General features: G+C 42.4%; 1 protein-coding gene across 1 annotated transcript; it reads right to left on the minus strand.

Moving 5' to 3' along the window:
* Positions 1-4,791: 4,791 nt before the first annotated feature.
* On the minus strand, positions 4,792-14,433 carry LOC311240784 (uncharacterized protein). Its single transcript, XM_084329372.1, has 4 exons — positions 14,217-14,433; positions 11,617-12,213; positions 11,099-11,218; positions 4,792-6,093 (listed from the first exon to the last, which is right to left on the minus strand). Exons 1-4 carry the CDS (start codon positions 14,285-14,287, stop codon positions 5,130-5,132), a joined length of 1,752 nt encoding a protein of 583 aa, XP_084185498.1. The 5' UTR covers positions 14,288-14,433; the 3' UTR covers positions 4,792-5,129.
* Positions 14,434-25,300: the final 10,867 nt, after the last annotated feature.

Genomic DNA, 25,300 nt, shown 5'->3' on the forward strand with positions numbered 1-25,300 from the left:
CCACCTTGTCCTGGCGGAAGCGTAGTAGCACGCCTAGTAGGGAGGGGCCGAGTGTTGGGCCGGCCAAGAGTTCTTTATTCAGATTTTGTGATCCGATCTGGTAGCTGCAGTTAAACACAATGCGATCCTTGCCGTTGTGGTGGACCTTGTGGTGCGGCACGTACCATGATTCGGTCGTCTGATCGGCCTCTTTAATGTCAATTTTCTTTATGTGTCCCGCTGTGATTAGTTTGTTAATCTCAGCGCGGTACACAGCTTCTTGAGCGGGGTCTTTGGCTAGGCGCCGCTCTGTGTTCAATAGATACCGCTCCGTCGCCTCTTTTGTGGCGTGAAAGGTGGGCATTCCCTCTCGCCTCAGGAGTGGAGTTGCGTATCTCATCACTCCGTTGACGTTGACTCTCTTTGTCCCGTGCTCGAGGAGGGCTATAGCGTAAATATCTTCCTTAGAACGAATGTCTTTCTTTTCGTTCTTAAAGGGCATTGTCTCTAGTGTCCATAGCCTCTCGACATGCTGCAGGAGTGTGGTGTCTTCTTCTGTCGCTCTGGAGTGGAGGCAGCTAGTGGCTGCTGTTCGGTTAAGAGACTTGGCGAGGGGGCCTTGTAATGTCCATCCTAGGCGGGTCTCGACTGCTGCAGAGCAACCTCGGGGTCCTGTATGGACCCAGTCTATCGGGACTATGAGGTCTGCATGGTCGGAGCCTATCAGCAGGGTCGGGGTGGCACCGTCTATGAGCGGGATAGGGAGTTGACGCAGGTGCACATATTTATCCATCAGCTTGGCGATGGGGTAGGTGTACTGCGATAGTCCTATTTCTTGGCTGGTGAAAGCATTAGTAATCCTATACCGTCTCTCGGGCTGCCCGCTTGCTGCGATAGTGAAGGATACATTCTCGCCCTTTATCGTCTTTAGATCTCTTCTTATTGTCCGAATCGTCATCTGGTTCTCGCTCCCCCGCAGCCCCAGCTGGGCCGCAGCGGACGCGAGGAGAAGGGTCTTCTCTGACCCGTCATCAAGGACGGCGTAAGTGTCCATGACCTTATCTTGGTAACTCAGTGTTACACGGACCACCTTTAAGAGCACCTGGGCGCCGCTGCTGCTAGCGGGGTCAATGTACATAACACTTGCCTTTGTGCTGCTGGATGGTGCAGGCTTTCTTTTGTTACTGTCGTGTAGGACATCTAGATGGGCTCCGTCACACCGACTACACCTCTTCTTGAGGCGGCACTCGGCTGCCATGTGACTGCGCGCACATCGGTAACAGCGCCTGTTGGACTTTATCCAGTGACTCACTTCTTCAGCGGTCATCTTCTTGAACTGGTCACATTGTGACAACCAGTGTTCCTTCTCGCAGTACGGGCACACCATCTTCCACTTCTCTTTCATCGAGGGGGTACTGTGGTTCTTGCTGCTCGGTACTGATTCTGATTGGTGCATGACAGTCACCGATCTTCGGCCATCGTTTACTCTCCTAGGTCCCTCTCTGGAGCTTGGTGTGCTCCGCACGAACGTATCCAGCCGTAGGCTGCTGACTTCTCTCGCCAGGAAGTCGGCTAGGTCTAGGAGGGATGGCTCGGGACCGTTAGGATCACGGTGGTCTCTTTGCCGCCTGAAGCGCTCCTGTCGGGCGGGCGGCAGCTTCTCTAAAATCCTCTCGACGTTCGAGTTTGCGTATAGTTCGTGCATACCCTTTTCTCGTTGCGCCCCCAGCATCCCTACCAGGGATTGTACTTTGATAGACAGGTCGTCTAGTGAGCGATTGTCTGTTGCTGGGGGTAGGCGGTCAATATGCCTTATCTCTTGTATTACGTAATCCCATATACGTCCATATCTTTGGTCTAGTGCTGCTAGAGCCGCTGTGTATGGGGTAGTAGAGGTGGCATAGGCCAGCGCTATGTTATGCGCTCTGGGCACTTTCAGGTGCTTCAATAGGATCGCATACTTGTGGCGTTCATCAGCTACATCCACCATCATTGTCTCTAAGCACATCCGTAGCTCCGTGTACTGTGCTCGGTTCTCATGGGTGAAGTCTGGAAACGTCGGTGTGCCAATGTATGACGCCGTGGATGGCTGGCACATCGGTGAGCGTTGGAAGAGAGGCCTCCTGGGCGAGTCTCCTCTTACGCCTCTCGGTGGGCTGGTACTGGCAGGGTACCATGGCCCGCTGGTCCAGGTGCTATTCCTCGGGACTGGTCGTGCGTCATGCTCACCCGTGAATCGAGTCAGGGGTCTGTAGCGCAGAGCCGCGGGGGTATAGCCTGGGCTGTACTGGACCTCCTGGTCCTGTGGAGTAATGTGCTGCTGTCGGGCTTGACTCTCCTCTTCTCCCTCTTCTTCTTCTGCCAGGTCTTCTAGATCCTGTAGTCGTCTATTTAGCCTCTCCGCGGTGTCCGCCGTTCCTTCCTTGTAGCTGGGTCTCACTTGGACCGGTCGGGGAAGGAGTTCGGAGGGGGGTGTAGACTCTCTCTGGTGGTCGAGTTCAAGGTCGCCTGCTCGGTCAGGGGAGGGTGCCCTTGACACGTGTCTTGACGAGGCCCTGGAACCCCTTGTGGAGGGAGGGGGTGTTGCCCTGGTGATCAGCTGCTCCATTAGCTGCGCTTGTAGTCTGTCGCGCTCAGCTTGTAGTCTGTCGCGCTCGGCGTCGCGCTTGGTGAGATCTGCTTCTCTTTGGGCACCGGCAGCGGCACGCTGGGTGTCGGCCCGGTCTCTTGCCATATTCTCTTCCGTCTGAAGGCGTCTCAGCTCCAGACGTATGTGCTCTTCTTCGCTCCGTTGCTGTGTTTGGAGTCGATCGCGTTCACCCTGAAGTCGATCGCGTTCACCCTGAAGTCGATCGCGTTCGGTAGAGGCTGCCAGGGTGGCGAGGAACGCCTGTGACAGCATCCTCTCCGCCTCGCTGGGGGAAGACGCTTGTTGAGGTGAGCCGCTCCTGGCAGTACCCGTTGGGGATGCGTTCCCCTGCGGGGAGTCCTGGAGTTCTATCTCCTCGGCGCTCTCCTCATCTTGTTCCGTGCAGAGTTCCATCTCTGAAGGGTTGTCTTCCTCCCGGAGCTCTTGGGGGACTACTTCTTCGGTCTTGGCGGGGGGTAAAGTCGTGTCAGTTCCCTCCTGGTCCCCACCGTGAGCTTGGTCAGTTACATTAGAACCCACTAGGGCCTCTGTGGTCGGGGTATCCTGGTTGATGGGGTCGGACATAATTTTACTTTCTACTTTTACCGCGTTTACCGTTTGTAGAAGGCTAGGTAGTATACTGGCAGCGTAATCCTCTAAGTACTGAGGTGGCTGTCGTCTACGCTGCGGGCGTTCTACTTTAGGAGGACCGTTTCGTGGAGTGTTCATCATAGGCCATTTCAATATTAATACCACTATATTAATATTACACTAATTACCATCCGGCTCGAAGGACCAATTGTAACTGAGGGGTACAATTCCCTGACTGTATTGATAAGTATGGTATCATTAAACCACTACCGCTTTATGTACTTTAACTACTGGCCATACAGTACACAATATCTAAATATGATGAACACTTTCCCACAATGAAATCGGGTCCACACAAAGGTAATAATCAAATATTTAATATATAGCAAAGGGTACATATAACATTCACTATTACGTTTATGATTTGAATGCTCTTGTAAGGCAAATGAGTACTCGTAGGCAAATCAACGCTGAATGTCCAATCTCTGGTTACGCAGGAAGCAAGTATACAACCTGGCTCTTAGGGAATTATAACGATGGCACACTTAATGATTATAGCTGGATATACTGTAGGGGTCCTCCCGGTCGTAAGCCGGTAGGGGGGGTAGGAGAGCCGTCGGCCGTATCCCGTCTGGTCAACGATGTCTAGGGAGACTTCACGTACAGAAGACAGTGCAGTAGAATCTTGATCCACAGATGAATACACCTTGGCTCTCTTGTAGGCTGTAGCTGTAGCTGTAGCTCCACAGTGAAGAAGAAGCGAGGCGACCTCAGTCTGGTCTGAGCGCCGTCTCACCTTGACTCCTTTCGGGGTAGATCCAACACTCACCGGTGTTGGCGATTATCCGCTCCACAAATCAAAGTACCAAAGCAAATATATATTCCATGCCGCATAGGGCTCAGCAGTCGTCGGGTAGGTAATCCAATGTACAGGTCCACTCGGTCCTCGCCTAGAACTCCTCGGATGAAAGCACCACGTGTGGTCTGCCCAACCTGGTTAAGACTCTAGATAACACGAGGAAGCGATGGGGGTGCTGCTCACTTTAGAACTCTAACCGCACGATGCACCATACATAATAGACTATTATTACTTAATAGAAATACGGTGCCAAACTCTGACAATTCAGCTATTAATTCGCACGAGGTCTCAATGCTATTCTAAGGCCAAACAGGCCATACTACACCGCACGCGGTATCGTGGGGTGAGGCTTCACGTTCTGTTACTTAGTTGGGTAGAAGGGTAAAGGACTAAGGGTCGTCTACATTTACTTGCGCCATATTTATATGCACGGTGAACAAATAGTGCCACTCTCTTTTCGGTAGCCGTATTCCTGCGCAGAGCCGGGGCTAGTAGGGACATGTTTCGTCGGTACCATTGAACTTGGCTCCAAGGGGCTTGTCCCTGGCGCCAGGTCCTTGTCCAATAAGAGAATGAACTATTATGGGCTGTAGTAGACTAAAGGGATATTCCGTGTATATGTACAAGGAATATACAAGGGATATCAAACGATATACAAATACTATTCAATATATATCCATAAATAAATATATATATTCGGTTTAATCTGATCCTTCACAACAAGTATATATTATTTATTTATTTTAAGTTAACTAATAAATTATTTTTAAATAATTATTTTAACATAAAGTTTGACGTGTAAAAATATCATAGCATCCAATCAGAAGATTGTGAACTAGCAGCTACATTTGTGTAAATAGCCTACACAAGAATCACAATTCATTACAAATTCCCCAAAGGAAAGATATAATGGCCTCTAGTTACAGGTATGGTCTTGCTACACAAGAATGTTAAAATCAGAATGGTGATCCAAATAGCAACAGACAAGGGGATGCTGCAGCATAAATCATTGATGCTGTGCTTATTGTGTATGGAAAACCATTTGATTCTTTCTTTGGGAATTTATTTTCTCTAAATATGTTTTATCTTTCTCACAGGATAAAATGGCATATCTAGGATACTTTGGCTCTTCTCTGGTGTCATCATGCCCTGATGCAGGGAGTCATGGATCTTCTGCCAGGAGTCCAGCTCTGAGCGCCACAGTGCAGCTCTGGCTCTGATGAATTGTGAGACTTCATTCTCGCTGCCTTTAGACAGACTGATGCTGTCTTTGTATATAACGAAGATGTCTAAGCCAAGGAAAAGGGCATTAACAGTCATCAGACCAGCCCTGGCTGACTGGGAGAGGGCAAGTGTCCCTTTGGCTGCTGCATGGCCTATACCTGGGATCTCTGATGCCACCCTGGGAAGGTTACGGACTGCTTTACCTTCCTGGAGCGCTACTTTACCAGCACTTGAAATCAACTCTTCACTTTTCAACATCTTCACAGCAGAGGCACCATCAACAATGGAATCAATGCCTTTTCCAATAGTACACACTTTAGTAATCACCTTCCCTACTCCCAGGGCCACATCCATATTGTTCTTTCCCAATATGGTGAGGTTTTTATGGGATGCCTCCTCCAGACAGTCTTGGACACACTGCACGTCCTCCATGAAGCTCTGGAGGACCTCATTGGCTTTATTTTGACGAGTCCTATTGACTCCAATCTCTGTGGCTGCAGTGACTGCACTGTTGACTCCACTGGTAATCCCCAGACCCACCCCAGCCATGGTCAGAGCCAAGGATACCCCAGCAGTTACAGGGATTAACGCCAATCCGACGATGGACAGCACCCCTCCAACTGCCCCCACTGAGCTGCCTGCCACACTGGAGATCTTAGCTCCCATCTTCATCCTGTCTAGCTGGACAGCGCTCTCCTCCAGGTCGGCTAGATATTGCAGCATTCTGGGTTGCCGCTGGTTGAACTTGTTGATGAAGTCAGAACCACACTCCCCCTGGAATAGAAACATCAGCCTGAAATGTTGGTCCATCCTGACAAGAAGAAAGGAGAAGAAATGTATCTCGATTAGGGATGTCCGATATTATCGGCCGACCGATATTATCGGCCGATATCGGCAGTAAAATGTGATATCGGAAAATATCGGTATCGAGAATTTTTTTTTTTTTTATTTTTTTTAACCTTTATTTACCCAGGCAAGCAAGTAAAAACCAATTCTTATTTTATTTATTGTCAAAAGTATGCATTTTGGTTTAATTCAACAACAAGAGATATGTAATGTTAATTTTTACTTTTTTAATTATCATATTTTGCACAGATAATGCTTACATTTAGAAAGCCTTTTGAATGCATCCAGTGAAATTATTAGTTACCTGAAATTATTCCGTTTTTTTGGGGGGAAACCCTGCATATATCGGTATCGGTTGATATCGGTATCGGTATCGGTATCGGTATCGAAATTAAGAGTTGGACAATATCGGAATATCGGTATCGGTAAAAAAGACAATATCGAGCATCCCTAATCTCGATTCATCACATACTTGATACTAATAAAATCTGCTACACCTCAGGCTCTGCCAAGAGTATATATACAGTATAATATACAGTATATAATAAATTAGTATATAGCTATATGCATTATATTATAGCTATATATTATAGCCAGGGTTCGAATTACACAGTGACTTTCAGGGGAGCCATATTTTCCGGTGCGCACCGCTACTAAACACGTCACATGCACGTGCGCAGTCAATTGCAGGATTACTGCAAAAAACATTCTATTCTACAGACAGTTACTGTCAATAACATTTTGGAGAGGCTTAATAACAACAACATAAGGCTACTGTTTCAAAATCAAAGAATACATTTATTAATCAGAACAAAGAACAAAAAAAAATAAAAAATCACGAAATCAGCAGGGCAAAATTTTTCTGTTTCATACACCCTTTCAAGAATCCCAAGAATTTTGAAATTACACTATCGATAGATAGCTTGCATAGCCAGGCTAGCTAGCTAATTATAATGCAAGCTATGAGGAACCTTAAATGTACAGAAAATCTAAATCTATAACCTGCGTGACACAAAATGGACATTGTTTTTGAGCTCCCCCTGAATGTTTCAAAGTAGGCTTTCAGGGGAGCCCATGTCCTTTTCAGGGGAGCCGAGCTCCGCTTAACTCCCCGTAATTCGAACCCTGATTATAGCTATATAATAGCTTTTGCAACATAGTCATTCTATATGCAAATATGATCACATCACCCCCACCCTCAGATCACTTCACTGGCTCCCCGTGGAACACAGGATCGAGTACAAGGTCTCCCTCCTCACTCACCAGTGTGTACACGGTGGTGCCCCTGCCTACCTCAAGGAACTCCTCACCCCCCAGTCCTCCTCACGCTCCCTCCGCTCCGGCACAGCCTACCTCCTCAAAGCCCCCAGGACTAAGCTGCACACCATGGGCGATCAAGCCTTCTGCTCTGCCGCACCCAGACTGTGGAATGCTCTCCCCATCCACCTGAGAGCACCACAATCCGTCGAGGCTTTTAAAAGGGGCATAAAAACATTTATTTTTAACAAGGCTTTTGCCTGAATGTTTCTTTTACTTTTATTCATTTTTTTTCTTTCTTTTTTTTTTCTTCATTCTTTTTGTTCTGAAGGTCCAGATTAAAACATAGTCTGCGTTTATTATTTTGTATAACTTATATATTGTTTATATATATAATATATATATATCTTCACGTCATCTGTTTTACGTGCCAGTATTTATCATTCGCCTTTTGTATATGTTCCATTCTTAACGCCGTAGGCGCCAGCGCGCGCCCCTCTAGACATGTTCAGAACATGCTCAGGCGAGACCAGAGAGAGCGTATTGATCTGTGTGGGTGAACAGACTCAGTCCACGGAAAACTAACATAAAGTGTGTTGTGGAGAAGTAACGTTTGGCGCAGTTGTAAACGGACAGAAAGGCAACGTATCATCTAGAGAGCCGAACGGCTAATTAGATACAACTATAAGATTGTCGAGCCACTATTGGCACAGTATAGTGACTTGTGTGAGCGAAGTAGCGTTGAGAGACCTTTGAAGACTTTCTGCGGGTTAGCCTTAAGTACAAACGGGGCTAACTAGCTATCACCCTTGCCAACAGGCTTTTGGACTAATAGCTATTAATCCTGCCATCGGGCGCTAGGAATACAAGGACCGGTCCGTACGAGACCCTTTCCTCCCCAGCGACGACCGGATTATCCTAAGTGTGTCTGCAGCCCTCTGGAGTAGGAACTCCAGAGGACCACCGTCTCCATCCACCATCTTGCTTTTCCCTGTGCTGCGTGATTCTTCTCCATCCACTCCACGCTTCAATGGTCGAGTACTAGTAGTTAAAGACTATCGTTACCTCTGACGTTGTTGCACTGACATTCTATTATTAAAGGAGAGCTGATATGTATGTTCACTATTACTATTAAAATGCTTGGTCAACTTGTATCCCTGTCCCCTCGCAGTTAATGAAGTGTCCGCCATTTTGTGTACCTATAATGTCTGGCTAATTAATACTCTTTAGTAGTGGTTCAATCTAACATCTCAATACAGTCCGGGTTGTGTAGCCCCTTAGCTACACTTTTAATCTATTTTATTTTTATGTTCTTCCATTTCATTGGTTGTTTTATTCATTTTAATTGTTTTATTCATTTAACTTTTTGTCTTTATCTCCTGTAGCACTTTGAGATTTTTACAAATGTAAAGTGCGGTACAAATTGAATGTATTATTATTATTATTATTATTATTATTATTATTATTATTAATTATTATTATTATTATTATTATTATTATTATTATTATTATTATTATTATTATTATTATTATTATTATTATTATTATTATTATTATTATTATTATTATTATTATTATATGAGCTCTCTACATGTTGAATGGTTGACAGTGCTTTTTTTTATGTTCTCAGCCTTTACCCATGTTTTGCTATTCCTTTCACTATTTGGGCAATGTTACACAATTCCTGTGAGTCTATGGAACACATCTGTAAGGTTTTTTCAATTTTTTTTATTGTTTTGTATTTCTAAAGCAGCATTTTTCCACTTCAAGATTTCAAGCTGTTTTGGGCTCGCATACTCGCAAAGCGCTTTGAGTGACAGTAACCCACAGTCTGCACTGGCAGACAGAGAGAGACATATAGAGATAGACAGGGAGACTAATTAATTTCGCCGCGGGGGGGGGGGGGGGGGGGCATAATCTCACGGGACAATGCATTGGTAACTTGTTTCAAATGAGAATATATACCCTGTGAATATTATTGCACGGATTGGAATACGCATGGGAGTGCGCTATGATATTTTGCAACAGGTTGACGTGACGCGAGTGCCGACAGAGAGCAGAGAACGAGCGAGCGAGAGAGAGGGATACGGAGCATTTACACACACTGTGTAAATGCTCCATATCCCTCTCTCTATCGCTCTCTCTCTCCCTCTCTCTCGCTCGCTCGTTCTCTGCTCTCTCTCTGTCGGCACCCGCGCCACGTCAACCCGTTTGAGGAAGTGTCAGTATTTCAAGTATATACTTGAAAAACACCGGAAGGGTCGAAACGTTGTATGTATCTGCTATTTTTTGTCACAATTAAAACACCTTGGAGCATCAAAAGTGAGTTGCGAGCCCCACTTTGTTTCATGTACTACTGTTTTTACAGTTTGGCTCAGCACCAAGGAACAGAGGATGTGCGTTATTTATTTTTTCTGAATATTACATAATATAAACAAAATATCAAGAGGTGTCAATACTGCTGACCAGATCTGTTGGACATTATACAACGGCATGCAAATTTCTCGATTCTGATTGGCCATTCACACGTCTTTATTGACAACAATCCACGGTCCTGGGCTCAGGACCCGCCCACAACCAAATCACATAACCCTCCCCGGCTCACTCCGGGAGAAAACAGGATCGCGAACAACAAATGGTTATGTTGAAAGCACCATAACGACTAAATATGAAGCAATTCTGTCAAGGGGAATGTGTTAGTATTTTAAACAATGTTGGATGATGTAATTGATGGGTCTTGACTCAATCTAGAACAAAAGAAAAATCGCGGATTGATTGATAGATTAATTGATTGATTTAAATTTCTTCCTTCCTACTTTCCGACTGCAGCGTTCTCTCTCACACTGTCCGACGCTGGCGTACCCACAAACACACACATACACACACACACACACACACACACACACACACACACATACACACACACACGCACACACACACTGTGACACACACACACACACACACACACACACACACACACACACGCACACACACACCTGTCTGCAACAGCGGGGGAGTCAGACTGAGAGAGAAGCAGCGCTGTTTTAAGTGAGCATGGTCTATTGAATTGATTGATTGGTTGATTGCTAATTTTATTACTGTACCCCTGGTTTCCAACTGGTTAAGTTTAGGCTAAAAGAAATAAATAAAAAAATAGGGCGAAGAAAACGTTTTTTTCCTATAGGGCAAAGAAAACGTTTTAATAAATTTTCAATCAATCATTCCAATAATACACAGTTGGATGTGTTAGTTGGTTGGATGCACTTCAAGCTGCTTCCACATGAGGCAACTTCTCTCAATCATTCCAATAATACACAGTTGGATGTGTTAGTTTGGTTGGATGCACTTCAAGCTGCTTCCACATGGAGTTGTGGGAACTACTTTTTCTGGCGGATGGTTTTTTCAATAAATCTTCGATTAATGTGTGTTTATTGTATAGAAATAAGGTTGGATGAATCTGGCAGTTGTATAAAAGCTTTACACCACGTGCAGTCGTGATTTGTGACCAATAAACCATGCCTAGGGGGGTCTAACGACCCTCGGCTGCGCCTCGGGCCTAACAACCACCCCTAGGCATGGTTTATTGGTCACAAACCACTCCTGCGTGTGATGTAATGCTTAAATATAACACTTTGAATAATTGTAATTGACACTCAATCACAGGTGAATAAATCTACTGACACAATGGTCTAACCTAATCGAATAAATCTTACCTGACATCAGTGAGCTGATTTATATGGTGGAGCACATGTTTTGTGTCATCTTCTTCAGTAAAGTCGACATCAAGAACCATTGGTTTGCAATTCATATCCTCCCAAAAGTCACAAATTGAGCTGTGAATAGGAAAGCTACAATCAATTTATAGATTACATCTTGTATAATCTAGTTTTCATCTTGTGCAATGCCACTGTTCATATATATATATACAGTACCAGTCAAAAGTTTGGACACACCTTCTCATTCAGTTCAATGAGAAGGTGTGTCCAAACTTTTGACTAGTACTGTATATATATATATAATATATATATATATATATATATATATATATATATATATATATATATATATATATATGTAGATACTGTAGATAGATAGATAGATAGATAGATAGATAGATAGATAGATAGATAGATAGATAGATAGATAGATAGATAGATAGATAGATAGATAGATAGATAGATAGATAGATTGATTGATTGGAATATGATGGGGTCCCTTAGTGCCTACTTACCTTTTCTCCATTCTCTCACAGATCTTCTGGGTGAGGTGTATGTATTTGTCCAACTGAAACGCCAGCACCTCCACGTTGTGAAGGCTGGGGATGAAGAATGCCCCTGCTTCTCTCTTAAACTGGATGATGAGTGGGCAGGCCAGCTTTGCAGCAGCGATGACAGCCTGGACACTTTCTAAACTCGCCCCCAGGGGGAGCTCTAACATATGGTTATTGTCCATGAAAACATGCAGAGAGGTGACCGCCAGCTTCTCCACAGCATCCAGGAAGCAGCTTAGCTTCTCCAGGCCTCCCAAAGTATCCTTCAGCACATGGGCCAGCTCCTTCTTCAGCTCCTCACGCCTGCTGTCTGCAGTCATCTGGGTCAACTTGCTCTTCATGTATTCTCCCAGAGCCTTGGATTTATTCTCAGACTTACTGACGTGGTCGAAGTTCAGGTCAATTCTGTTTGCCCTTTCCTTGATGTCCATCATCATGTCCACCTCAGTCTCCCTCTCCAGCATCCATTTTGAGAGCCTGTAAGAGAATTGTCTCACTCTGTCGATGTAGCTGAGCGTGTCGGATGTATACTGACATAGGGTCCCCTGCAGTTCCTCTCTGCAACACAAAAGGACATCTGTGTGATACTTAAAAGTAGTTAATACCTTACCCCCTTACATTGTTTTCTATAATATTCTCAATTTCTGTGTAAGCTACAGGGCTGGGCAATTACGATTTTGGCTTCCCACGCACATAAAAACAAGATAATCCAGATAAAACTATTGTTGTGCCGCATGCCGTGTGGCTCTCATTTGGTCTTGTGTTGTAAATGCAACGCACCCTTCCTTCACAGCGATGCTGTTGTTGTTGTTTTTTACCATAATTGAGCTGCCTTAGTAAGGTAGGCTATGTGAAACAATTATATAACCTAATATTTAAAGTAGCTAGAAAGTGAAAAAGAAAAACCTTAGGCTACATACAAATATTTTCAGTACTTCACACAGACTAATAACTTTTACTCCTGCCTACATGAGATTATAGTTGCCGCAGTCCTAAAATAAACACTGTAGGTTTGCATTGTTGTGGATTTAACACTACTGCCAGAGACAGACTTCACAATATCTGATTTGACCATAATGTGGGGCGACAGTGGCTCGGTAGGTAAAGCAGTCGTCTGGTAATCCGGAGGTTCCCAGTTTGATTCCTGCTCCTCCCGGGCAGCATGTGGAAGTGTCCTTGAGCAAGACACTAACTAACTGCTCCCGATGAGCAGGTTGGCACCTTGCATGGTTGCCTCCGCCGTCGATGTGTGAATGTGTGAGTGAGTGAGTACAATGTGAGGAACAAGTTGTAAAGCGATTTGGATAAAAGCGCTAGGCTTATATAAATGCAGCCATTTACCATTTACTATAAAAACCTTGAAGCTCCATGTAGCTCCAGTTGTCGGCCTTTGGACAGTAAGACTTGTAAGAAATTACTTGGAGCAATTAGAGCTACATGACTTGCAGTTTATTGCATTATTCCAAAATGTTGTTAGTATAAGCGTTTCCTGTTAAGTCAGCCTCCATTTTAAATCAAGGGCCCCTATGGTCATTGTTGTAATTTTCTTTACAATAAATGCGACCCAATCTTGCATATGCATGCAAGTGAAATATATATATATATATATATATATATATATATATATATATATATATATATATATATATATATATATATATACGTATATACTGTACATATTTAAATAACAGGCATGTTGCATGCCAAAGACTTATTAAACAAACACTGCCCTCTGCTGTATGAAATACTAAATATTTCATCATTGATGATTGATATTTCATCTGCCTCTGTTCACAAATAACAAATAATAAAGTGTTGTGAAAAGTAGTATACATATATAGTGTAGTATAAGAAATATGCTAAAGTGTTCTGTGGTGTGAGTGTGTGAACAATGTTGGGGATAATGATATTGATTTGATCAAATACAACAATAACAAAGAAGTTAATCTGCTACTAAAATAATAATAAAACTACATTGAAAACAAGTCGTATTTACAGGATAACCTCATAATTCAAACACTTCAATTTCCTGATAGACCTACTGTATATCAGGCCAAAATGTATTCAAAATATGAAACATAATTCGTGTGTATATCTAAAACCATTGTTGGATTACAATCAAACTAATTTCATGTTTGAATACACCTATAGTAGGCTGTAAATAGTCCCACATAGACATGCAGGCATGCGCATATAAAATACACGCGAGGCCTGCACCTGCATGATGAATGAATGATTCATGATGAATGAATGAATGAATGAAAACTTTATTTAACAGATTGCAGACTTGATGCCGGGCAGGTAGCCTAGTTTGTTTCGCCGAGGTGCCAGAACATGGAGAAGAATATGGAAATTATTAACACAAACATAATTTTAGTAGTTTAACTTGTGTGGAATAATCCATAATACTAGGCTGACCTAAATAACGAGCACGACCCGGATTGTGTGCGATGCTGCAGCAAAATCAGTATTAATCTAATGAGCCTTGACTAATTTGAAAATGTGTCTATTACGCCTGATCGTTGTGTAGTTATCGTAACTGAGCAGTGATCTCAATTTACCGTGGAATAGAAACGTGTTGGTAAATTATAATGTCCCCATTCCTGTCGCCATTCATTTGTTGGGTCCCCATTCCATCCGCTGACTGGATACAATAGTTGTAGTCGAGGTCTGAAAATAAAAGTTACAAGCTGCAGGCTAGCAACCATGCACTTTCTAAAAACAACGACGTGAATTCAACGAATAACTAACTTCACGAGAAGTCTTTAGATGTGCTAATAATCTAGTTTGGTTGTGAGGTATTCTAAGGTGTGTTTTTCCGGTTTGTTTTTCTCCACGTCAGCCTTAAACCACACCCCTTCCCAAACTTGTTTTTCACCCTCAGTATTTTATTATTTGTTTCGTTTTTTCAGCCTGAAGCACATTGGCTTCTATTCTCAAAAGAAAACAATGTATTGAGACAGGAACATCTTTGGCAAAAAATCTAAACAGGAAAGTTTTCCAAAGTTGTGTGGGAACTGCTAAAACCACAAACTCTGTCTACTACTTCATTCTAAGAAATTCGACCCCCCCCCCCCCCTTTCATCTCATTATATCTCCTCCCCCTGATGAGTGACACCGACTGTTTGGTCAAATACCAAACAATCAGTCATCTCTACCTTGCAAGCTGAAGACTATATAGACCAAATGTCTGATGATACAGGGGGGCTTGAACCCCTGTCCTTTTGCCCTCAGAGTCAAACAGTGCCCATTCTTTTGGCTGGTGTTGATTGTATTTCATTTTCCCTTTATTTTGTATTGCAATTCTATCAAATATAAAGAGGGAAATCTATAGTAGTATCCATGAAAAAAATACACATCCCTGACCCACGATGCTCAGGTTGGGTTTCTGGAACAGGGTGGAAAGAGAACCCAACCTGAGTGTGACATAAGAGCAAAATGGCTGCCGTGTGAATGTGGTCCATGGTCTGGGCAACAGTGAGATGATGAAATATTGGCCTTTTCTCTCCACACTGGGATCCCCACGCGTTGGCGCCACGGCTGCTCTGGCTGTGACATATTGCGAGGCTAATTGGATTGGATTGAAAAGGCACTGTGGGTGTGAAGGTCAAGTCTTCCAATACCACTGAGGCAAAGCACAATCTGATTCAGCCGGCTTTCTTTAAAGGCCCAATCCGTTTTTTATGTCGCTCGAGATATCTTGTTTCGGGGTCAGAGGTTCCAGAACATGACCATTGTCGGCGGACAGCCTTTACCACTGCCTCATCAGATTCTTAGATATAAGATGAAAAAACAAGAAAAATATATAAACGTTCTGCCAATAACATGACAACAAAAACACAGTGCTACAAAACATACCATGTCCATCTTAAAGTATCTCCTCTACCCTGACAACATCCATTGTCAGAAAACCAGTTCCACTGTCTCAGAGCCACTGGCCTTGATTTCATTAGCTGCATAGCGGTCGCAGCAGGACGATGGTAATGCTTAATTGGACATGCTTAATGGAATTTCCTACCGCATTCAGGTAATCCCTTGCAGTCCACATACCTGCCCAAACATCACACAACATCACATACACAGGTAGAATCACAACAATTTATCAACCTTTTTCCTTCCCCCAGTGAACCTGCACATTGGAATACAACCAACTCAGCTATTCATGTAGGCCTACTGATGATATAACATAATATAACAAAAATATAACTCATAGCATAACATAACCGTTTGTGTTAGTCAATTATAACATATCAAACCTTACTTACTCTATTGATTGATTGATTGAAAACTTTATTAACAGATTGCAGAATGGTTACAATACAGTACGGCTCAATACAAACCATTGTTAAGGGGATGCAGACCAGAGAAAGACTTTTGTCTTGTTTACATCAGGGTCCCCCATTTTCAATTCATCATGACATTTATGACATACACGACATACAGATACAGTACTGTTTCATCCAGATATTTATGACATACAAATATACTGTTTACATGTAACTCAGTTGCTTCGCCTTCGTCCTTCTTCTTGTTCATCTAGCATGATGAATCACCATGGCCCTCTGCTTTTCCATTCCCATTAGTCAGCCTTTCTATAGATTCCTCTGATTCTTCTCCATCTGATGAGTGTCTTAGATCTGCCAGTTTAAAAATGTTTATTCTGTGATTTATACATTCCAACCCATGCCACATATTTTGCTTTGTGGACCATTTACGTGTGGTGACACTAGAAATGGAGTGACAAATGCTTCTTGGTCTTTTCCTCAGGGCGTGTACAGTAGCTGCTCCCCAGCTATAGGTTGAAACGTATCTGAAACCATTCTGGGTTAATATTGATCTGTTCTTCCAATGTTGAGTATCAACACATTCATTCTCCCTTTGTTCCTATTCAGCCGTCTGTTCAATCAGTTGTGAACTTTGTTTTTGTTACCACTTTGATGTCTTCTGTTGAGCTTTTTACATGAAATTGTCCTTGTATGCTACCTTCAAACTGATCCAAATGTTGCTGGTACAATCATCTGCAGTGCAGGTGAATCTTTTTGTCTTCATCTCATAACCTTTTCTTGCTTACTATAGCCATCGTCCATTGATTAGAAATCCTTTTCCATAAAGTGTCATCTGTAGTAGCGTTTCACAATGTTCTGTATCAGTCATCCTGTCTATATATTTATCCTTATTTTATTCTTATTTATTTATTTACTCATTATTTAATATTAGTGTCTGTTAGTGTCAAGTGTCTGCCTCAGGAATCCCCACTTTTTACTATTATCATTTATTTATTTTGATTGTCCATAAATTTACTTCCACAGAATACAACAATTTATAAACTAAAAAAGTAAACCAAAAATGTATCAAAGATGTCAAGAACAACAGTGTCAAATCACCATTGTCCATGACCATTATCATTATAATTGTCTTCCTGTAGCCTATAGTTGTCTTCTCTCTTTATAAAAAGAAATGTACAACAAAATCAGATTTTATCTAATCAATAAGCAAATGTCAAATGTACTACAAAGGCAGGCCCACATGCTGAACCACGTCTATGTCACAATACTTCACACCTCTAATTTCAGCTCAAAACTAATCTAAACTGTCTTCCTCTATGGTGGAGCTCTCTCAACCATAACACTGTCTCAACTCATCTAAAGGCAGAAATGAACACAAACTCGCAAAGGAACTAAATAAAATACACACTAAATGCTTAGTAATACTTCAAAGAAACAAAAACAAACACAGTACACAAAACAAAAATAGCATAAACAAGTAATTTTTTTTATTTAGAGTCAGCGCCACACCCTTTTGTACGGCCCTATTATTAACTCATTCAGCGCCAGAGGGCGCTGTTTACTGTGTAGTTGAAAGGCCAACGCTTTAATGTATATGAATACGTGGCGGTGTTTGCAGGGCTCAAACTATATTATATATCATAGCTATGGATATAATACTATTGCCCATTTGACATCGAGTATCTATCGTTCAATTTTGTGAAAAAGAAAAAAATATTTCATCCATACATTCCTGTTTTATACCGTGGTGAATATGAGTATAGTTTTAGAGTAATCCTGTCTAATCCTAGAAAACGACGCTATGCAGCAATACGTGCATTTCACTGAAAACCGTGCCGTTTCTCGCCTGTATACGCTACTATTTCGAAATCAACGCTATATTATCGGTATTATGTTTCATCATGAATGCATGAAAGGGTGGGTCGTTTGTCTATGCTTTGATCGTCACCAACGGAATACGTTACACACTAGGGCTGTCCCCGACTAAGGATTTGGATAGTCGACTATGATTGGCCAACATTTTCTGTTAGTCGACTATTAGTCGACACAAAAAAAAAAAAAAAAATTATAATATTATTATAAAAAAATAAAAATATTGTATCATTCCATTTGGGCTGTGGTGGGGGTGCTTAATGTCTGATGGAGTCGACTGAATGCTTGTTGTCCTCTGCAAAAGCATGCAATTGGTCCACTGATGGATACATCTTGATATTTGTCTAGTCTAGTGTGTTCATTAGATGGGTGAAATCCTCTTTCAGTGCCTCTGTGCCTGTTTTCTTAGGCAGTTAGCCTCTGGTATGCGTGCCATTAGCGTTAGCCACGCTTCTAGGCCTCTTTTCTTTTGGAAAGAATGATAAAAAAATATATATATATTTAATATATATATATTTTTTTATTGGGCTCCCTCGATGTATTATGAATGGGAATATCGAATAGAAGAAATAACGACCAAAACCAGAGAAATCTCGGGTCTGGCGCCCAACCGCTGGCGAGTTAACCCGACTTATCTCTTGTTTGGCCTCCATTGTGTCAAAGGAAAATCAAACTATATTAATTTCATATTATCCTAGGTTTTTATCTCATTTTTTTTTTTTTTTATCTTTTCCCCCCTCCTTTTTCCTCCGTTTTTCTCCCATCCCAATGTTAGTCGTTATGCCAATTCCCAATCCCCTTCCTGGTCGCTGTGCACCTACCCCCTACAGTCGGTCTGGGAGAGTGGAGGCTATCACATGCTTCCTCTGACACATGTGTAGCCAATCAACCGCTTCTTTTCACCTGGCAGCACGGACTCTCACTGAGAGGGTGTAACGTGTGGAAGGATCACACTACCCCCCTTAGATCCTTTCCTCGCTGAGCAGGCGCCCCAACCGAACTGTAGGAGTCGCTGTTTACAACGACCAGGACCCACCCACCAGCTTTCCCACCCCTAACACTGCCAATTGTGTTAGTATGCACGACCAGCCAAGCTGGTAGCAACGCCGAGAGCTGGGCTCGAACCCAGCGTCTCCTGCGTTGGTGGTGAGCGCCTTGCCCACTACACCACCTAGCCGCCCGGTTTTTATCTCATTTTAAATGTTTTATCTTTCAAGCATTTCCAATACCTATTTTATTTGCATTATTGTTACTACAGTATCATCATATTTATTCATACTATTACTTTAAATAATTGTCCTCTCTTTTCTCTATTAAAGCAGCTTATTTTAGACCAACACTATTTAATTCAAATTTATTTTCTTATCAGTCTATTCGCCATCATATCAATATTTTTCAATTGTAATAGATATAGATATATGGAATCACACATGTTAAAAAGGTACCACCAATTAGTAAATCCCCACAAATAATATAAACATACATTCAACTACAGTCAACTACAACTACAACTACAAATTCCCATCTTTTACTGTAACCCTCAATTAGGGCAAATGTTTTGATAGTTGTTACCTTAAAAAGACATTAATTTTTGGTCTTCATCAAACTCTACCATCTCCCCATTTTGGTCTGAGTATAGGCTATAGGAAAGTATTGGGATGATACAGTATACTGTCCGCTAACTTCATTTATGTCCATGTTGTAGAGAAAGAGAGAGAGAGAAAGATAGACAGAATGGAATCTCTACCATTCATATTATACAAAGGATTCAAATATTCTAGTGATTCATTTTTTTCTACGCCTGCTATTTTCAAGCCACTAACATCAAGTACTTTATATTTTCTGCAAAACACAGAGCCTCTGACCATTATTAATAGTCCACACAAGAACTGTTATTCAATGTATCAATTCGTTTGAATACCTTAATGAGATTTAATTATGCAAAGAATGAAAGCATCTAACCAGTAGAATAAAAAGCCACCATGTAAATCACTAACCACAATGTGATTATAACATCAAACATGGACTGTTCATTTGATCGATTAGGATAAATCAAAACTCAAATTCAATTGTGTGCGTTTCCTATATTCCTCTAACATACAAGTGAGTAAAAAGGAATTCTGCTTTATCTACCTGGGCAATTGACTTAACTATAGCTTAATCAATTATTTATTTTAGACAGAAATCAACTGATCAGGAACGGCTTACACATAGGCCAATAGTTGATCTAAAAATATACTCATCATTTCCTTTAGTGATCATGAATGAATGAATGAATGAATGAATGAATGAATGAATGAATGAATGAAAACTTTATTTAACAGATTGCAGAATGGGTAGAATACAGTATAGCTCAATACACACAATTGTTAAGGGGATGCAGACCAGAGAAAGACGTTTGTCTTGTTTACATCAGGGTCCCCCATTTTCAATTCATAGTGCCAAATAATCACTCAAGAGTCACTCAATCAACAGTCATTCACTTGCCAACCAATCATCAATCACTCATTAGATCATTCATCAAATCAACAATCAACAGTCAATCAATCAATTCAATCCACCAATCAAAGTCTATCAAATAAATTACAGTCAATCAAAGTTGACCAAATCCAATTGGAGTAATGCCAACATGACGATATATTTTCTCTATATGTATACTACCAAAAGTAAACGGTAAAGTAAATGGTAAATCGTGCATTTATACAGTGGTTTTATCCAAATCGCTTCACAACTTGTTCCTCACATTTTACCCATTGACTCACACATTCACACACCGAGGACACTTCGACACGCTGCCTGAGAGGAGCGGTAATCGGATCACTGTTGCTCCCCCCAGATCTGACCAATCACCTTCCTATTTCAGGCCAAGTCTCCGCCCTACTCAGTAACTTAATTATGTTATCCACGCACTGTAGTGGTGGGCATTGCGTTTTTTTGGAGGGAGCCGGATCTTTTGTCTCCGTCCCTTTCTAAGAGCTAAAAATAACAGCTCATCGTTCTTTTTCCTTATGGGGCGGAGGTTACTTGGTCTTATATCTAAGTATTTTGTTTAATGATAGGACACGATTTGGATCAAACGTAGTTACTTAACACCCCTGGAAACGAAGCCTTAAATCGTTCTGACACAAGTGTGATATTTAACGTCCACCAACGTTTGAATGAAAAATATAGGCCTAAGACACTACTAGTTGTGTTAATTACAGCTCCATGAAATGATGTACAGTAGATGATAAAAAAAATAGCAATACCTTGTCTTATAGGGGCTGCTATACCTTATCATTTCAATGAGCTGTAATCAACACAACACACGGATGGAAATGGCCCAGATCACCGGTGGCCATATTCAAACTCATTTACTCTCAATAATTAAATGAATGTATGCAAAACGGTTTAGAGTTTTTGGATTTGTGTGAGATTATGTGCAAAATAAATCGGCATTGTTTTTTGGGGGGTGAAATGCCCCTTTAATAACCCATTGTGAGTCAGAATATATACTGTTCTGTAGGTCTGTTTCACTTCAGTGTACCAAACTAGACTACTGCCTTTTTACTTGCAATTAACCCCCCCTTCTCGCTCTCCCTCTCTCCTTCTCTCTCTCTCTCTCCAGGACCATCACCCCCTCTCTTTACACATTCCATTTAATACTTTATTGTAAGATGTCTGAAAACCCATTTTTACTCCAAAGCTGTTGTTTAATGTTACCATCTTGTGTCCTTCACCCAGGCGCACCATGCACGTTCGTGCACATACAGTACACGCACACACACACACACACACACACACACACACACACACACACACACACACACACACACACACACACACACACACACACACACACACACACACACACACACACACACACACACACACACACACACACATTCACCCGCATACGCACACATATTGCATCGTTTTTGAGAACCTGTTCATATTTTATTACTGTTCATAATTCAAGTCAAGTTTTTTTCTCGTGCACTTTAGAAATGGCGATTATAAAACGTGTTTTAAACACTAACAACCAATAGTCACTGTTAATTGAATGCAACTGCTTTACACTCGCTGGAGAACCACGATTTGTATGTTGCATAGTGAAATCATTGTGGGTAATCAACATCTTCAGCTGAAGCTTTGGCCCTGGAGAAAATGAGAGGGGGTCTCTGTTGTGGCACAGTTGTATTTTCCAGTTACTGCCGTAAGAAGTTGATATGCACACAAGAATAACACTTTATTATTATCGTTGTGGTTAGTGGGATTGCCCCACTATTCTTTTTTCACACTTTGAATAACCACTGAAGGTTCCTTGCAGAACACTTTTCCACCAGGAACCTTTTCCAGGGAAAAAGGGGAACCTTTTCGAGGAAGGACCATGCAAGACATTCTGAGGAACCCCTCAATGAGTGTTTTTTTTGTTTAGTTAGAGAGGGTTCACACATAATATCTTCATATCGGCAATCGATACCAGTGCTTGGGGCCTTATAGCTGTGCACACTTTATTTTTATTTTTTTTATTATTATCTTTATGCCAATTCCCAATCCCCTTCCTGGTCGTTGCGCACTCTACCCCCTATCGTCGGTCTGGGAAGGCGGAGACTATCACATGCTTCCTCCGACACATGTGTACCCAGCCCACCACTTCTTTTCACCTGGCAGCGCGGACTCTCACTGGGAGAGTGTAACGTGTGGAAGGTCACACTACCTCCCTCCAGATCCTTCCCTCGCTGTGCAGGCGCCCCGACCGAACTGGGTGGCGGTGTGGCTCAGGGGTAGAGCGGGGCGTCCAATGATCGAAGGGTTGGTGGTTCGAATCCCGCTCAAGCCCATGTCCATCCCATTGCCGTTGTGTCCTTGGGCAAGACACTTAACCTACTTGCCTCGTATGAATGTGTATGCATGTGAATGAATGTTGGTGGTGGTCGGAGGGGCCGTAGGCGTTGATTATTCGCCACGCTTCCGTGAGTCTGCCTCAGGGCAGCTCTGGCTGCAATTGTAGCTTACCACCACCGGTATGACTGTGTATGAACGAATAATGGACTCTGTGAAGCGCTCTGAGTCAGAGCAACAGTCAGTCAGAGAAGAGCGCTATATAAATCCAATCCATTATTATTATTATTACTGTAGGAGTCGCTGTTTACAACGACCCGGACCCACCCACCGGCTTCCCTCCCGCTGACTCTGCCAATCGAGCCAGTATGACGGCCGGCCAAGCCGGAGGCAACGCTGACAGCCGGATTCGATACCTCACTTCTACATGTAATGATGACATACTGTAGGCTGTGCAGTCGTCACTGCTGCTCTATGGCCTTGTTTTCTGAGTACACTCACATAATGTCGCATTTTATTGTCAAAATGTGGTTCCAACAGGTTCTATACGTATTACAAACGTGACAGGGCCTCATGGATAGTCATAACAGACGTGGTTAGTCGGAGGTCAATCCGATTGGATCATATTTAATGTAACATGCACTTTCCTTTTAAAATGGGTCTATGTTTTGATGTTTGGTAGGGTCTGTCACTGGCATCTTTGCACTACAAAGATTAAGAGGATTGGGACATGATAGATTGTATACCATTTCCATATCCCCAGGTAACCCAAGGATCTCTAATTTGTAGGCATTTCACCCAAAAAACAATGCTGATTTATTTTGCACATAATCTCACACACATCCAAAAACTCTAAACAGTTTTGCTCACATTTAGTTATTGAGAGAAATTAGTTTGAATATGGCCACCGGTTATGTCATTGGGGACATTTCAAGCCTTGTGTTGTGTTAATTACAGCTCATTGAAATAATAAGGTAGCAGCCCCTATATAAGACAAGGTATATTGCTATTTGCTAAGTGTAATAATGCCGTCTCATAGTGTGGAGCAGACTATATTGCATCCAACAACTGTTCTTAAAATTGAATATAAAGAGAGATTGATACTAAAGGAGCATTGATACTATATTTTGGATCAATATTGAAATATAATTGGATGGAATGATCAAATCTGCCATTGTTAAGCCTTGCTGTAAGGGAAGTCTATCTTATTAGGAACAGAACCCCTAACTAGATGGCCCACAGGAACACTCAAATGAAAGAATTGCAAATGTTAGTGGACATACTGTACTCATTCAATACATCTAGCTTTCTCATACACACACACACACACACACATTTATTCCCACACACATGCACAAACGCACACACACACACACACACACACACACACACACACACACACACACACACACACACACACACACACACACACACACACACACACACACACACACACACACACACACACACACACACACACACACACACACACACACACACAGGCATGCAAACAGTGGTGTGTACAAGCTATAGGGGGGCAGGCAGGCTCTGTGCTGTTTCCATGGAAACAGAGCAGTCAGCACATCTGTGTTTCCTCCCAACTGATCTCGGAGCGCCCTCCGTAGAGACGCATAACCCCAGCACTCACTATAAGCAGGTCTCAGATCAGACTACATGCGGATATCAGCCGCTCTGGCCGGATGTGAGCCTTGTGCGATGATAAGCGAGGTCGGTCAGAGCCGGTGCGAATATGACAACTGTGGGAAATATTTTCAGATTTGATAATGACCTTTTCCTTACAAGCCTCTTATATATTAACCTGTATTCTCTGACTTTCTATGTGTATGTCTCCCTGTCTGTCTCTATGTCCATCTGCCTGTCTGTCCCTCTCTCAGTCCCCTCTCCTGGTTTCTTGGAGGTAGAGAGGCCAGAAGTTCTAATTAGAATGTGAGGGAGCGGGTCGCTGCTGTAAATTGAAAACATATTGATTCCCCGTACTGTGCACCAGACTCTCCACTGACTGTGTACCTATAGCTCGGAGAGAGGGGGGGGGGGAGAGAGATAGAGGAAGGAGAATAAAGAGAGAGAGAGGGGGAGAGAGATAGAGGAAGGACAATAAAGAGAGAAAGAGGGAGGGAGAGAAAGAGAGGGGGTGAGGGAGGCAGAGAGAGAAGGAGTGAGGGAGGCAGAGAGATAGGGGGAAAGAGAGATAGAGGAAGGACACAACGTCTGCAAAAAGTCAATGATGATGCTTGAAATTTTGAGAAAGGTCTTCCCCATGATACATCCCTCTGCCCATCTAACCTTGTAATATAGCTTTATATTTCCTTACCTTAAATACTGTAATATAGTCTGGGCTGCAACATATCCATCATATCTTAACAAATTAGTCATAATCCAGAAGAGGGTCCTCAGGATGATTTCCCACTCTACCAGATATGAACCATCTGCACCTCTGTTCCGCAAATATTCTCTACTATCAATTGACAAACTTAATATCTTTCAAACATGCTCATTCATATGCAAGTTCATTAACAATAGGCAAGATCTTCCTGATACCTTCCATAGTTTCTTCATCTTTTCATCAGAATTTCACTCATATCCAACACACCATAGTAATAAACTCCACTTACCTTTCTGTCGGGTATCTAGCCATCAATTCA

The sequence above is a fragment of the Notolepis coatsorum genome (assembly GCF_963971535.1).
Source record: "Notolepis coatsorum genome assembly, chromosome: 14".
Classification (NCBI taxonomy): domain Eukaryota; kingdom Metazoa; phylum Chordata; class Actinopteri; order Aulopiformes; family Paralepididae; genus Notolepis; species Notolepis coatsorum.